The sequence below is a fragment of the Natator depressus genome, chromosome 2, assembly GCF_965152275.1.
Source record: "Natator depressus isolate rNatDep1 chromosome 2, rNatDep2.hap1, whole genome shotgun sequence".
NCBI classification, from domain to species: domain Eukaryota; kingdom Metazoa; phylum Chordata; order Testudines; family Cheloniidae; genus Natator; species Natator depressus.
In genome coordinates, this window is record NC_134235.1 from 150,650,360 (window position 1) to 150,666,977 (window position 16,618).

A 16,618-nucleotide genomic window follows, 5' to 3' on the forward strand; every position below is an offset into this window, starting at 1 on the left:
TATAATGCAAGGGGTATAGTAGATGCCCTCCTGCAGGGCCACCCCACCTGTACTCTCAATGAATAAAGGCCGGCCTCGCTACTGCTCATCTTCTCTCATAAATGTCTCAAGTATTCTTCCATGCTGTTTTTTTCAAAATATATCTGCCAGCCTTCCATCTCATTCAAATCCTTCCTAAAACCCCTTTCAGTACATAGTTTACCAAAAACGTGTTTTAACACCTTTCTTGACCTATCAGGACATATGTATGTCTAACCTGAAGCAATGTTTAATCGTGTCTTTAGCCTAGGCCCTTCCTTGCCCCTTTTCTTCCAGGTTGTAACTTCACTTGTCCCTTAAGACTATAATCTAAACAGAAGCTTTTTGGAGCATGGACTTGTCTTATGTTTCCTGTGAAGTATATACCACACTTGTGTACACTACAACATAAAATAATAAATACTAATAATCTTGTAGAAATTCTGGAAATCAGTGATTTTCATCTGGAAAGCAACTGACTGGTTATGTGGAGTTATATCTAAGTAGTAATGAAAAAGGATTATTTTTGTACATTATGTAAGTGGCTTCAAGCCATCTGTGCACTTTCAGTGGAATATATTTTATTCATTTCCCCTCTAGAAGCACAGGTAATAGATTTTATTTTGGCAGTGGAACTGCGTGCATGGGTGGTGAGAAATGCTGGGGCTATTTGTCTTCTCATGGCACTGGAGCAGGAAATATCTCAGTAGGCAATTTTTTTAAAGATTTGGATCACCCCCCAGTCTCTTAAAAAAAAAATTAACCAGTGATGCTCAAAAAACTGTCTGAATTTCAAGAAGTTTCAGTATGCCAAACCAATGTTCCCAAATCTATTGTCCTTTCGATAAGCTACAATGAGATAGTGCTAGAGTTTGTTTATCCTATTCTAATAGTACTGGAGTTTTGGTGCCTGGAAATCAATATTATTTCCATTTGCATTCAATAAAATGGCACTTTCTGTGACAAATCGTGCAACAGAAAAGGATCTACAGAATGGGAAACTGTTTAGCTGCTGTGGATGAATGATAACCATTAAGATGGTAGTCTGGCTCATTCACTAGTTCAAGAGGTAGGAAATCTTTCAGGGTGAGTAGCACCTCTATCTTACAGGATGTAACATCTTCTAGTTTTTATCCCACACTCTTTCTGTAAGAGGTTGAATACCACAACTGAGATATTTACCTGAGTGGAGAAGTGGGATAAATGAGTCAATATTTTAAAAAATCAGGGACAAAAAGGATTGGCAGTTTCAAAGTTTAAAGTGCACTAGTGTGCTACACTATTACATCAAGTCTTCATGGTGCCACAGGATGGAGAAGGAGATGACATGTTTAAGGTGAGCTATTTACAAGAGAGAGTGCCAGGGTCAACATAGTAACCTTTGGTTCAAGTTGCATTAAATTTTTATATTGAAAGAGTTTACTTAAGAATACAAGAATGGCCATACTGGGTCAGACCAAAGGTCCATCTAGCCTAGTATCCTGTCTTCCGACAGTGGCCAATGCCAGAGGTCCCAGAGGGAATGAACAGGTAACCATCAAGTGATCCATCCCCCATTGCCCATTCCCAGCTTCTGGCAAACAGCAGCTAGGGACACCATTCCTGCCCATCCTGGCTAATAGCCATTGATGGACCTATCCTCCATGAACTTATCTAGTTATTTTTTGAACCCTGTTATAATCTTGGCCTTCACAACATACTTTGGCAAAGAGTTCCACAGACTGACTGTGAGTTGTGTGAAAAAATACTTCCTTTTGTTTGTTTTAAACCTGCTGCCTATTAATTTCATTTGGTGACCCCTAGTTCTGGTGTTATGAGAAGGAGTAAATAACACTTCCTTATTTACTTTCTCCACACCAGTCATAATTTTATAGCCCTCTATCAAACCCCGATTTAGTAGTCTGTTTTCCAAGCTGAAAAGTCCCAGTTTTATTAATCTCTCGTCATACAGAAGCCATTCCATATCCCTAATCATTTTTGTTGCCCTTTTCTGAACCTTTTCCAATTCCAAGATAGCTTTTTTGAGATGGGGCGACCACATCTGCACACAATATTCAAGATGTGGGCGTTCCATGGATTTATATAGAGGCAATATGATATTTTCTGTCTTATTATCTATCCCTTTCTTAATGCTTCCCAACATTCTGTTCACTTTTTTGACTGCTGCTGCACATTGTGTGGATGTTTTCAGAGAACTATCCACAATGACTCCAAGATCTGTTTCTTGAGTGGTAACAGCTAATTTAGACCCCATCATTTTATATGTATAGTTGGGATTATGTTTTCCAATGTGCATTACTTTGCATTTATCAACATTGAATTTCATCTACCATTTTGTTGCCCAGTCACCCAGTTCTGTGAGATTTTTTTGTAGCTCTTCACAGTCTGCCTGGAACAACTATCTTGAGTAGTTTTGTATCATCTGCAAATTTTGGCACCTCATTGTTTACCCCTTTTCCCAGATCATTTTAGTAACACCACTATTTACCTCTCTCCGTTCTGAAAACTGACCATTTATTCCTACCCTTTGTTTCCTATCTTTTAACCAGTTACCAATTCATGAGAGGACCTGCCCTCTTATCCCATGACAGCTTACTTTGCTTAAGAGCCTTTGGTGAGGGACCTTGTCAAAGGCTTTCTGAAAAATCTAAGGACACTATATCCACTGGATTCCCCTTGTCCACATGTAATAGATTGGTGAGACATTATTTCCCTTTACAAAAAAAACATGTTGACTCTTCCTCAACCAATTATGTTCATCTGTGTGTCTGACAATTTTGTTCTTTACTATAGTTTCAACCAGTTTGCCCAATACTGAAGTCAGGCTTATCGGCCTGTAATTGCCAGGATCACCTCTGGAGCCCTTTAAAAAAATTGGCGTCACATTAGGTATCCTCCAGTCACTGGGTACAGAACCTGATTTAAATGATAGGTTACAATCTACAGTTAGTAGTTCTGCAATTTCACATCTGAGTTCCTTCAGAATTCTTGGGTGAATGCCATCTGGTCCTGGTGACTTATCGCTGTTTAGTTTACCTATTTGTTCCAAAACCTCCTCTAATGACAGCTCAATCTGGGACAGTTCCTCAGATTTGTCACCTAAAAAGAATGGCTCAGGTTTGGGAATCTCCCTCACATTCTCAGCCGTGAAGACCGATGCAAAGAATTAATTTAGTTTTTCCGCAATGGCCTTATCGTCCCCGAGTGCTCCTTTAGCCTCTTGATCGGCCAGTGGCCCCACTAGTTGTTTAGCAGGCTTCCTGCTTCTGATGTACTTAAAAAAAATTTGCTATTACTTTTGAGTTTTTGGCTAGCTGTTCTTTGGAAAACAATCTCAACTATACATATAAAATGATGGCGTCTAAATTAGCTTTAACTACTCATGAAAGAGATCTTGGAGTCATCATGGATAGTTCTCTGAAAACATCTGCTCAACGTGCAGCAGTAGTCAAAAAAGCTAACAGAATGTAAAAAAACATTAGGAAAGGGATAAATAAGACGGAAAATATCATAATGCCACTATATAAATCCATGGTACACCCACACCTTAAATACTGTGTGCAGATGTGGTCACCCCATCTCAAAAAAGATATATTAGAACTGGAAAAAGTACAGAGAAGGGCAATAAAAATGATGAGGGGTATGGAACAGCTTTCATATGAGGAGAAATTAAAAAGACTGGGATTGTTCAGCTTGGACAAGAGACGACTAAGGGGGGATATGACAGAGGTCTATAAAATCATGAGTGGTGTGGAGAAACTGAATCAGGAAGGGTTATTTACCTTTTCATATAAGAACCAGGTGTCACCCAATGAAATTAATAGGCAGCAGGTTTAAAGCAAAGATAATGAAGTATTTCGTCACACAATGCACAGTCAGCCTGTGCCACTCATTGCCAGGGGAAGTTGTGAAGACCAAAAGTATAAGTGGTTCAAAAAAGAATTAGATAAGGTCATGAAGGAGAGTCCATCAGCGGTTATTACCCAAGATGATCAGGGATGCAACATCATGCTTTGGGTGTCCCTAATCCTCTGACTGCCAGAAGCTGGGACTGGATGACACATGATGGATCACTTGATAAACTGCCCTTTTCTGTTCATTTTCTCTGAAGCATCTGGCACTGGCCCCTGTTGGAAGACAGGATACTGGGCTAGATGGACCATTGGTCTGACCCAGTATGGCCATTCCTGTGTTTAGAAAGTTGGTTTTACAGTATTTTATCTGCATGCTGTCATGCTACTATATTATGTCCTGTGTGAGATATGTAGGGTTTTTTAAAGTTGTTAGAATAGATTTATTCCACTGCAGTGACAGTCCAGAAAAAGATGTGGAAAGTTTTGTGGGTTTTTTATATGTTTTATTAAGAGTTCATTTAAAAAAAATAAAAGGCTGGAGGGGAGCATAGGGAATTCTTGCCTCAGAGGATAACATCTAAACTTGCTGCTTGTGAGGAAGAAAACAGCTGGTGATCAAACAAGCAAAATGATGCTTTTTAAACAATCAGAAGTGCCCTTTGGGACTTTCCTCTTCCTCTTCTGTGTGATGGCTATCAGGAAATAGATAATCGGTCCACATCTGGAAAGGTCAGCTGTTTAAATGATAACCAGTAACTTAAAAATGTACATAGTTTTCTTCACACTTGTAAAAAGAATCAGATTTTACTACTGTGTATCTAGTGAAATATACAGAAGGCCTCAGTATTTTTGCTGTGAAATGACTTTTTAATAGCCAGCAATAAAATTTTAAATAGAGAGATTTACACTGCTAAATTGAACCCCTCTAAAAATAGAATAAATAATGAAAATGCTTACACACCCTTAACTAGAACAGTGTTACTTGGATCACTATAGTAGCATTTATACCTTGGTTAGAAGCATCAGGTTGATATTCAGAATCTTCTTCTGGTGGACTCTGTAAAAAGTACATTTGCTCAGGCATCATGCTGGAAATCTTCTCTTTCCCTATGATGTGCGTATTTATAAGTGGACTAATACTTCTTTTTACTTTCTCACGTCTTTCATGTGCCATTATCTTTTTTGTCCGTGCCTTGATATTTTCCCAGCATTTCTTTAACTGCTTGAAATCTCGTAGTGATACACTAGGTTGAGAATTATATTCATGGGCAAGCGCTTGCCAAGTACGTTGTTTCAATGCAATAGTTCTTGCATCGCTTTTTTTACACTCAAGTACATATTTGTATTTTTCAACTAATGCAAGCAGCACACTCTTTTCCACTTCTGAGAAGTATTTAGCAGGTTTTATTATTTCGTGGTTTTGCATTTTCTACTGTTTCTCTAGGAAGCCAAAAAATCCTATAAAAACAAAATGTAAAAACAAATAAGGATTGGTTGTTCATTCCGGCATCAAATAATTATATATCAGCAAAGGATTCCAAAATTATGCCTTCAGTTAATAATTTCTAAAGTTGTAATTCTACAAGGCTTCCTTTTTTATATGATAGCTGAATAAAATGTTGGGATAACTAGACAAAATATTCAGGTTATCTATAGTATAAATATCAGCTCTTATACAACAACACCTAACTAAACTGTTATGTAACAAGCACATGATACAGGATAAGCTTCCCACCTTAATTATGATTGGCAGGCCAGCGATGCCACTGTATCATAACATTAAATAACTATGTGTAGCTATAAAAGTGTTTGATTTAAAAGGGATATCCAGAGGGTCATCTACGCTACCCCCGTCATTCCAGCAAGTGAGATTTTAGAATTGTTACTGCATAATTGCTGGCTTAATGTCTAAATCTAGCCGTGAATAGCTCCAGTGAAAAGGATTCCACAACCTTTTTTGTAGCTGGTTTCCTTGTTTATCTAATGGTTATAAAGTTTGCCTAAAATTGAACATACATTTTTCCTGCAGCATTTTAAAACAATTATTTTTGTTCCACCCTTGCTGATTGAGAATAACCAGCCTCTATCCTCTTCCCAACAAACCTTTCTAATTATTAAAATTCATGGCTCTACAATAATAGCGCAAATTATAATATCCCAATTATAAAATGTGGTGTTTTGGGCTTGCCATAGAAGTAGTCATAAGATTTTTGAAACATGATCAAATATCTTGAAATGTATTTGTTTATTGTAATTTTCTTTTAGTCAATATGTTTCCCCCCAAGTGTTCTAAATCACTCAGTCTTATTTCATTCTACAATATTATAGGACAGAGAATTCTGCCTTTCTACAGAAAGCCCTATTGGAGGACTAAAGATATTTGGAAAAATATCAGGAGGTTGGGAAGAGACAGGGTTTGAATCAGTAGACTTGAGTGCATTTTATGGAGAGGGCCAGCCTCTCTGGGTATGTCTACACTGCAATGTAAGCCTGGGTTCGGATTCAGATTTGAGCCTAAACCCTCCTTCCATTTACACACAAATCTGTCTGAATCAGGACAGTAAGCCATCTGGACCTAAGAGCCGGTGGGGGTGGGCCCGAGCCAGAGTCCAAACTATCATTTGCAGCATGGATGCAAATTAAAGGAATTGGCACATGAAATTGCAAGCCCATTATCAAGAATTTTTAATGAATCTGTAAACTCAGGGGTTGTACCATATGACTGGAGAATTGCTAACATAGTTCCTATTTTTAAGAAAGGGAAAAAAAGTGATCTGGGTAACTACAGGCCTGTTAGTTTGACATCTGTAGTATGTAAGGTCTTGGAAAAAATTTTGAAGGAGAAAGCAGTTAAGGACATTGAGGTCAATGGTAAATGGGACAAAATACAACATGGTTTTACAAAAGGTAGATTGTGCCAAACCAACCTATCTCCTTCTTTGAGAAAGTAACAGATTTTTTAGACAAAGGAAACGCAGTGGATCTAATTTACCTAGATTTCAGTAAAGCGTTTGATGTGGTGCCATGTGGGGAATTAGTAGTTAAATTGGAAAAGATGGGGATCAGCATGAAAACTGAAAGGTGGTTAAAGGGGAGACTACAGCGGATCCTACTGAAAGGTGAACTGTCAGGCTGGAGGGAGGTTACCAGTGGAGTTCCTCAGGGATCGGTTTTGGGACCAATCTTTTTATTACTGACCTGGGCACAAAAAGTGGGAGTGTGCTAATAAAGTTTGCAGATGATACAAAGCTGGGAGGTATTGCCAATTTAGAGAAGGACCAGGATATCATACAGGAGGATCTGGATGACCTTGTAAACTGGAGTAATAGTAATAGGATGAAATTTAATAGTGAGAAGTGTAAGGTCATACATTTAGGGATTAATAACAAGAATTTCAGTTAGAAGCTGGGGATGCATCAATTAGAAGTAACGGAGGAGGAGAAGGACCTTGGAGTATTGGTTAACCACAGGATGACTATGAGCCGCCAATGTGATATGGCCATGAAAAAAGCTAATGCGGTCTTGGGATGCATCAGACGAGGTATTTCCAGTAGAGATAAGGAGGTGTTAGTATCGTTATACAAGGCACTGGTGAGACCTCACCTGGAATACTGTGTGCAGTTCTGGTCTCCCATGTTTAAGAAGGATGAATTCAAACTGGAACAGGTACCGAGAAGGGCTCCTAGGATGATCTGAGGAATGGAAAACCTGTCTTCTGAAAGGAGACTCAAGGAGCTTGGCTTGTTTAGAGCCTAACCAAAAGAAGGTTGAAGGGAGATAAGATTGCTCTCTATAAATATATCAGAGGGATAAATACCGGAGAGGGAGAGGAATTATTTAAGCTCAGTACCAATGTGGACACAAGAACAAATGGATATAAACTGGCCATCAGGAACTTTAGACTTGAAATTAGACAAAGGTTTCTAACCATCAGAGGAGTGAAGTTCTGGAATAGCCTTCCAAGGGAAGCAGTGGGGGCAAAAGACCGATCTGGCTTCAAGATTAAACTCGATAAGTTTATGGAGGAGATGGTATGATGGGATAACATGATTCTGGCAATTAATTGATCTTTAACTATTCATAGTAAATAGGCCCAATGGCCTGTGATGGGATGTTAGATGGGGTGGGATCTGAGTTACTACAGAGAATTCTTTCCTGGGTATCTGGCCAGTGAATCTTGCCCATATGCTCAGGGTTCAGCCGATTGCCATATTTGGGATCGGGAAGGAATTTTCCTCCAGGGCAAATTGGAAGAGGCCCTGGGGGTTTTTCACCTTCCTCTGTGGCATGGGGCATGGGTCACTTGCTGGAGGATTCTCTGCACCTTGAAGTCTTTAAACCATGATTTGAGGATTTCAATAGCTCATACATAGGTGAGAGGTTTATTGCAGGAGCGGGTGGGTGAGATTTTGTGGCCTGCATTGTGCAGGAGGTCAGACTAGATGATCATAATGGTCCCTTCTGACCTTAATATCTATGAGTCTATGAGCATGGATGCAGCTTGGGCCTGGTTCCCCAGATACATCCTGAAAGTCCACCAACAGTATATTCCACGGTCCTATGGACCAGTGTTCTCTGGCCTTTCTATCCCATGACTAGCCAATCAACTCCCAGGAAACGGAAGCAACCCCCCCAGGTTCAAGTACAGGTGCTCATCGTTTAACCTTTCCATTTTATTCTGATCTCTGAACTGGAAACAGAGTGAACCATCTCACGTGTTAGCTATGGCAACTGATAAGAAGTCCTTCGCTGAGCACGCTGCTACCTGGTCATGGGACCACAGTCAGATTCTGGCAAATCTCTAGTGTGATGAGAGCAAGAGGTTCAGCTTCAATAAGAGTGCCAGAAATAACCATGTGTATCAAGAAATGTTGGAGAACCTGGCAGCACAGGAGTGTGTTCTCTATTATGAGTCCAGGCAGTCCCTGTGGTAGGTATATAATCCATGTGTACAGGATTAAGAGGCCATATTGTTGAGCGGAGGGGTGCATATAGTCCATAGACAGCTATAGTCCAAGCAGGCTACATCGTGAGCCATAGCTGCACCAGGGTAACTGCATGAATGCAGACAGCTTTCAGCAGCTCACAGAAGGCAGTAATCCATGTGGAAGCTTGCGCAGCATCTTGCTGATTTCATGTATTTTCATCCAACCCCAGGTGCTGATAGTTGCAAACTTTTCCTACATTAGACACTCCAGATGGGAGTCACATTTTGGGGAAAGGCATACTGGTTGGGCCCTCCTCTGTAAGTCACCAGCCCATTCCCCTTCTCGATGTGTTGTCAGTCACAAAAACCTCATTAGCATACAAGGTGGCTTGCACCTGGTAGCTTGAGGCAGAATATCCCTTTGCCATTCAGAAACCTCCAGAATCATTATGTCCTCTAGAAGGTTTGAATGCTTGAAAGGATTGTGAAAACATGTAGAAAACCCTGGCAAGGGGTATCACCTCACACCTCCCCAAGGCTGAAATTGTCTGCAATATTTAAAAAAAGATAGATCAGTTGTAAATTTCACCATACCATTAGGTGTGAAGGCTTTACACTCCGCTTAATTCTCAAGTGTTTCCATGGAGCCTCGGGGAAACCCTTGCTCTCGGAATATACTGAAGCACTCTTTTACAAAGTATCATTTTTTGGCCTTGAGATTTCAAGGACACTTTTGGTGGTGATGTAGTAAACCTTTTCTGAAGCATGCACACAATAATGTCCTGTTTCATTTCTGTTTTCAGGCCCTTCTATCTCTGCAGGACAGCCACAGTCCGGCAGAAGCTGGGGATGTCACAATGCGATCAAAGAGGAAATGTGTCCACAACAGCTTTATGGTGCACATCATGGACAGGGCCAGCCAGCAGTTTCAGTACCAGAGGGAGAAGGATTCACAACAAATTGAAAGGCAAAGTCTGATGAAGGACTTTCAGTGAAGTTCCTTCAGTAGGAAAAAGGAGGGGAAAAGACACAGCACAGCAGAAAGACCGGTTTGAGAGGCTGCTTGTGCTAATGACTGGGAGAGTGCAGGCCTCCACTTCACCTACACTTCCTGTGCCAGCACCATGGCTGGTGTCCCCTCCATGCTACCATGTCCTGCAGATCAGGAACCCATTGGATAATTTTGTGCTTGGGTGGCCCATGCAACCAGGACTGAATGCTAGTTGGACTGGGCAAATGTACCCTCTGTAATCTTCCACACCTGTGCAGTCCTCCACCCCTCTGCAACAGCGCCAAGTGCATGCAAAATGCACTAGAAGGGCAAAGAACACGGGGCTGCGGACACTCTGAGGTAGGGGAATCTTTTTTTTTTTTTTTGTGGCACTGGTTTCACAGGTTTAGATAGCTCACTGTTTGAGATACACACTTTTTTATTTTGTTTTGGTCATTTCCTGGCAACTGGCTTATACATTTTTAAAATAGTAATTTTTAATACATTCATGTTAACATATAAAGGCTTTGAATTCATTAACAGTTTATCATCATCACTGCAGATGAACTACATAACACATGCATTTCAAAGAACAAATATAAAACCATGATGAGGCATAACTGGGAAGTCGTATGCAACAAAACATCTCAATATAACTTTTCAAATCCACAAGTAAAAACCTGAGTTCATCTCCTCCATAAGAAAATGCATAAGAGCCACCAGCCCCTCCACAATAGTATAAGCAGTCATTCCATGCATAATTAAAAATTCATAACGATCACTGCCCTCCCTAGCATACAGCGATAGTACTTCATTTATTTTGATATTGCTGTACAGAGACAGTGATAAACATACTACTCTCTCTCGTCCATTGGTCCATGGAAGGCCATAACTTGGGCACACAAAGCATCCCTAATTTCTGTTGCACTTTCTGGCTGAGTGTACTGGTCTAGCAATCCATTAGTGTCAAGAGTCTACTCTGAATGAAGTTGCTCACCTTTGGCTGCACAAAGCTTGGGAAGAGCACAGTGATGCAGACAGCATTGATAACACTGGAATCCAAACAGTTCTATGAACGGCACCAGCAGGATTTCCATCTGCCAAATGCACTTTCAACCACCATTCTGCACCTACTGAGAGTGTGATTAAACTTTCTTTTGCCCAGCCTCTGAGATCAGGGTACGGTTTCATAACCCAGGACAAAAGGGGGTCTTCCGCAGCAGGGACAGTTACTCCATTTATGACAATGTCATTTCGTGGGCACAGTGTCTCAGCCTGTCCATGATGGTAACTCCAGATTGGGGGAAACCCTGTCATCATGCACTTTGCCAGTGCAGCCTATGTTGGCATCCATGAATCAGCTTCTTTGGTTGACGAGGGCCTGCATAACAATGGAGTCCCTTTGCAGTTTTTGTACTCATGTGCTCCTTGAGGATGGTAATCAGTGGCCCCTGCACAGTTTGGAAACCCCACAGCCAACTTGCCAACACCAAACTGGTTAGCAATGGACCTGTAGGAGTGAGAAGTAGCCAGCTTCCAGACAGTTATAGCAACCCGCTTCTGGACCAGCATGTCTTTCCTCATTCTTGTGCTGGGGCCAGCTGTTCACAAAGCTCCAAAAACATTGCTTTCTTCATGCAAAAGTTCTGGACACACTGCTGGTCATCCAAGGGCTGGATGATAATGTAATCCCACCAGTCTATGCTTGTGGCTCTGCTCCACAAGCACCAGTCTACACGGGGGGCATTAGCTGCTTACAACTCTTGGTATAGTTGCATCAGCCAGTTGGAGTCTCCCATGTCTGTATCATTCTCCTCCACTGAGAGGTACCTTTGGTAGGTCAGAAAATGCTGTCAAAATGTCCACCAACCTCTGATGGATGCTCTGACCATTTCCTAAACAGGAACAAAAGCGTGCCTCATCCACATTACCGGCTCTGGTTGACAGGAGCATGCAGACCCAAAAGATAACTTGGTGTTGGCAGGCTGAGACAACTTCCAGTAAAGTGCCATGGGATGGACAGTCAAGTTTTCCTCACAGTGCACCATGAATGAAGAGCTAGAGCAGCTACACCAGGGGAGGGTGCCAGAAAGCCTGGGATAAGCTGGTTTGACTCTGGTCTGCATAGTGAGGTCTGGATGCATGAGCATGGGTGTGAAAAATTCTAAACCCAAGGTCACTAATCAATGTGGACAGTCAAATGTGGGCTTAGAAACCCATGCCCAGAGACTCGGGTCCCACAAACCCAGGCTTACATTGCAGTATAGACATACCCTCTATGGATCTTTGAGTCCATTATCCTCTGGTGTATACTGCTCATACCTGGACCTCCCTTCCGCCAAAGGAAAAGGCGCATTGACAGCAGAGAATGGGATTTCCAATAGGCATTAGTTATGGAGTATTTTCCTGTGTGTTTGACAGAAGATTTTGCTGCAAAGAGTATCTTTTCCTCTTGTCATGTTCCCTCCCTGCTTAGCCACTTTCCCTAAAATCATGTAGCCCCAAAGACTTGTGAGGTTTGCACAGAGAAGGTTTTGTGCAGTCAGAAGAGACCTATTAAGACATTTAGTTAATCTCCTTGCCAATGCAGTATTCTTCGCTACAACACACACTCTAGTATATTGTCCAGTGCAGTGAGGCTTTCCTTATTTCCCTGAGGAGATCATTCAAAATGGAATAGATTTCACTGAACAAATATGTTTTCTGGTATTCAGCCTAAATTTTTCCTTTCTACATTTCATCCCACTAAGTCCTAGTTAGTCCTCCCTGTACCACCCTAAATAAATACTTTCCTTCAAACACATTTACAGTCAGCTATTCTTATCTCCTTTCTCAGTAGACAACTGATTTATTAATATTTTCAGAATGAGTGACAGAAGAAATAAGCAAAGGTCAAAAGAAGGAAACAAAAGACAAAGAGGAAATACAAAAAAATCCAACAACCCTCAAAACAGAAGAAAGAAAACCAGAAAGAAGGCTGTATCTGAGGGGATAAAAAAGAACAAACTATGGGGTAGGAATTGCAGCAAGATGGACAGGAAATAAAATAAGGAGCTCAGCCTCAAGGAATAAAAATACAGTTGAGAGGCAGGGACTGAGAGAAAATAGTAAAGACAGATGGAGAAAATACTGCTTCCTTCTATTTGGCCATTTACTGTATTACATCTTCATTTTTCATTTTGTAAGGAGAAAAAAAGGTGGAAAAAGAGAGGGAGCTGGGTGGCTTGCAGAGGAGGGAGGACCCTCTGCTGTGACACTTCCTGCCTCACATCATGGCAGATGTCCCCTGTTTCTTTGAAAAAATCTGGTCTCCCCACCTGATGACAGAGGAGTTCCTCTGTGTCTGTAATCCTAGCAGTGCACATACTATATGCGCAAAGAAACCCTGAAAGCAAAGCAAACCAGGTATTCTAATTGCTGCATTGAATACAAAGAAAAATATACCAGCTTTAAAAGTTTCTTAAATATAATGAAAAAACAATTTAACAACAAGAGAAGAAACGGCGATCTGTGATGACGCAAACTAGGAATGAGTAGATAAACTTTCCTATTAGCATTAGAAATTAGTAAGTTTCAAAATTGCTGTTAAGTAAAAATCAATGCACTCTGCCCACTCATCCATGTTACTCAGGTCATTCTAACATACCACACTGCTCAGCAGCTTCAAACAGCCTCCAAAACCAAAACTAAAACTTTGCAACGAAGTGTGGCATTTCTTCCCCCAAAAAATGTTATAGAGGTCCATGATGGACAATATTCATTCGTATATCAGTGGCAAGTTTAAAGTCCAATACCTTGTGACTAGGACTAGGGAAAGGGGGAGATTTTCTGCTTTCCAATGGGCCATGCTGTACTTGTTTCTACCTCTGGAAAAGTGAGTGATGTTGTGGTTCAAAGGTTCAATCACTCATGAATAATGCAGCCATCTGAAACTTACAAGTAAACGTTTTATACCACACCTTCATGTATTACTAATATTTATTATTTGCATTGTGGTAGCACCAAGGAGCCCTCATCATGGACCAGAAACTAGGCACTATGTAAATACAGAACAAAGAGACTGTCCCTGCCCCAAAGAGCTTACGATCTAAATATTCATTCTCTCTCTCTCTCTCACACACACATATATACTTACTATTATAATCAGATCTTCATATGTACATACAGTCTGCATGTGCCCCCATGGAGCAGGCAGGGTCATGGCCTGACTCCATTAGAAGGCTTAAGAGACTGCCAAAAGTTGTTTGAGATACCTAATGACTAAATGCATCAAGAATGTGCTTTGAAGCACCTTCTCTTAGATATTTCATCTGCTTGCTTCAATATGTCGAGGCACATTTCCAGTCATTAGATAACTAAGAAGTGCCTTGAGACATCTCAAAGCATCAGATCTTTTGAGAAGGTGCAGCGAGATACATCAATACATTTGTCCCTTACATGTGCTGAACAACTTCTGTTAGCCCTTTGGTTATTCCATGGAAGAGGAGAAAGAACTCCCTTAGCCCACATCCCATGGAACAAATAATCTCCATGAGATATGGGCCATGGACTATAAATGTGCCCAGTAAAGATTTTTAGTAAGCAGAAATCTTTGTTGAAATGGAAGTAATTTTCTGTGCATGTCCCACAGGATCAATATGGGAACAAGTTAGGTACATGAAACACTGTTACATGGTAAATCCTGAGAAACAAAGGACTAAGTATTCTCACACCCTTACCTGTTCCCATACAAATTCCTCTTGCAGTAACAAGCATGTGCAGAAGATAATTTGAGTATGCCCAACGTTCTATGCTGGCATAGGGCATAAACAATACATACTTTGCATTAAAAAACAAATTAGTGGATTAAAAGTTACATACTGTGCAAACTGAAACCTTTATTACTCTCAAATACTAAACTATTTTCATTCCACCTTATCTTGGAAAGCATACTTCCATGAGGACTAAATGTTCAACCTTTTTATATTTGGCTGTTTTTGAGTTATTTATTGGCAAAAGTAGATTGGGAGAATTATTATATTTTAAAAAGGTACACACAGAGAAGGAACAAAGCAGGTGTGTATTATTTTATACACACATAATACTCTAACTCCAACATCTGCATCAATTTCATGTGTACCTTTAAAAAAATTATTTTCAAGCTGAGCCCAAGGATGGACAATTTCAACTTCAGAAGACACATTTTTGAGAAAGTTACGAGTAAGAGAAGATAGAATTAGAATGGAAAGCCTTACCCAACCCTACATTTAGTTTTCATTAACCACAAACATTATGCTATATATGGATATCATCTGCTATTTAACTGCAGCCATCTCGGGGGAGGGGGATGGTAAAGTTGAATTTATTTAACAACACACAGCAGCACTACAGACAGTAATGGTTGAGCAGGAAAATGAAGAAAAAATTATCCAATTTAAGTTAAAGGAAAAAATTAGAGTAGATAATATAATGATCAGAATTAGAAGTTGGTCATGACACCATGGCTAAAACCCTTGTTTTTAGGGGGCGGGGCAAAATGGCATTGGATTTGTAATGACCCGAAGCAGTCAGGATATTAGGTTTACAGCTCATTCAAATGATGGAACTGCCAACAACCCAGTGTCCCACTTTCCTACAGCATCTAGGTTTTCCTCAGTGGTCTCCTATCCATGTATCACCTAGGGCTGACCCTATTTAGCTTGAGATGTAACAAGATCATAGTGCGAGACAGTACGGCTGCAAGCATGGTTTCTCTAAAAGCAGATTTTCCACTATGTGAATTCACAGTTGTCTTTAAATACTTTGTAATTAAAAATACATTACTAATCATGAGAGGTATACATAAACTATAACATTAATATTAAAAATCATTTTTTTAAAATCTCTTTTCTAATCCTGTTTTAGTACAAAGTGTTAATAGTTACTGTGGGTTGTTAGATAAAAAGACAGGTAATTAATTACAGTCCACAAACCTGTTTGTATTCCTGTACTAGCAAAATAAAATTTTAAAGCAACCCAACCTACTAGTTATGGAGGACATCAAAAGCAGTTTGTGTAAGGCAAGAGGTAACAGAGGCAGGTTATTATTTCTAATGTTTTCCTGGAATCTCTTTTCAAAATAGACAGAAATACGAATCCTACCAGGCTTTCATGCATCAGGACATCTCAAGCATTAAGAGCTTGTTCTTATTTCCTTGCTGGTTCCTTCTTTCCTCTTCTAGTTAAATGAAACAGAACAGATTCTAGCCTGACAAAGAAGAATGCACCACCCAATGCATACATACAGGCTGCAGCTGATACACAAATACAGAAACATAAACCATGGCAGAAATAATGAAAAATGTTCATGTTATTACCCCAAGTCCCAGGAAGGCCTCGCTCTGTTGTATATGTAAAAATAACCCCACCCTTAGATACCAAAGCACAGCTCAAATGATTTCTCTGTACTCTTAACAAAGCACCACGATTACCAATCTAATCCCCTCCCCCTACTCCGTTACTGTGTCGGGGCTGGGCCTTTTTCCTTCTTTACCTCCCTACCGGCAGGTCAGACACCACTCCTTCAGCTCCTACCAAACTCCGATCTGGATTTCCCTGCCCTTCCGAGTGATATCAAATGAAAGGAATCCATTTCATGCATGTTACAGTCGAGGAAGATCCAAAGTAGATGAGTGGGTGGATGTTATTTTCATTTATTTATTTTAGGGGATCTGACCACCTGTATCCCACATGCCAACTTTTAGACTTGATCAAGAGGGAGAATGTGGTTTGATGTAGGAAAAATAAAAATAAAGTTCCTGGTTCCCCTACAAAGTTCCAAAATATCAGGTGCAGTATCCTGCATTTTAG

General features: G+C 40.3%; 1 protein-coding gene across 2 annotated transcripts in view; it reads right to left on the reverse strand.

The window, feature by feature from the left end:
- The window catches only part of MSANTD3 (Myb/SANT DNA binding domain containing 3), a 28,603-nt gene extending 12,347 nt beyond the window's left edge, over window positions 1–16,256 (reverse strand). Inside the window, exons 1-2 of one of the 2 annotated variants that reach the window (XM_074945120.1) lie at window positions 16,126–16,256; window positions 4,881–5,330 (exon numbers count right to left, since the gene is read on the reverse strand). In XM_074945120.1, the coding sequence (XP_074801221.1) occupies window positions 4,881–5,298 (418 nt within the window). In that variant the 5' untranslated portion in view covers window positions 5,299–5,330; window positions 16,126–16,256. Of the gene's footprint in view, window positions 1–4,880; window positions 5,331–15,910; window positions 16,059–16,125 lie in introns of those variants that run through there. The other variant, XM_074945121.1, reaches the window with a different exon arrangement.
- Window positions 16,257–16,618: the final 362 nt, after the last annotated feature.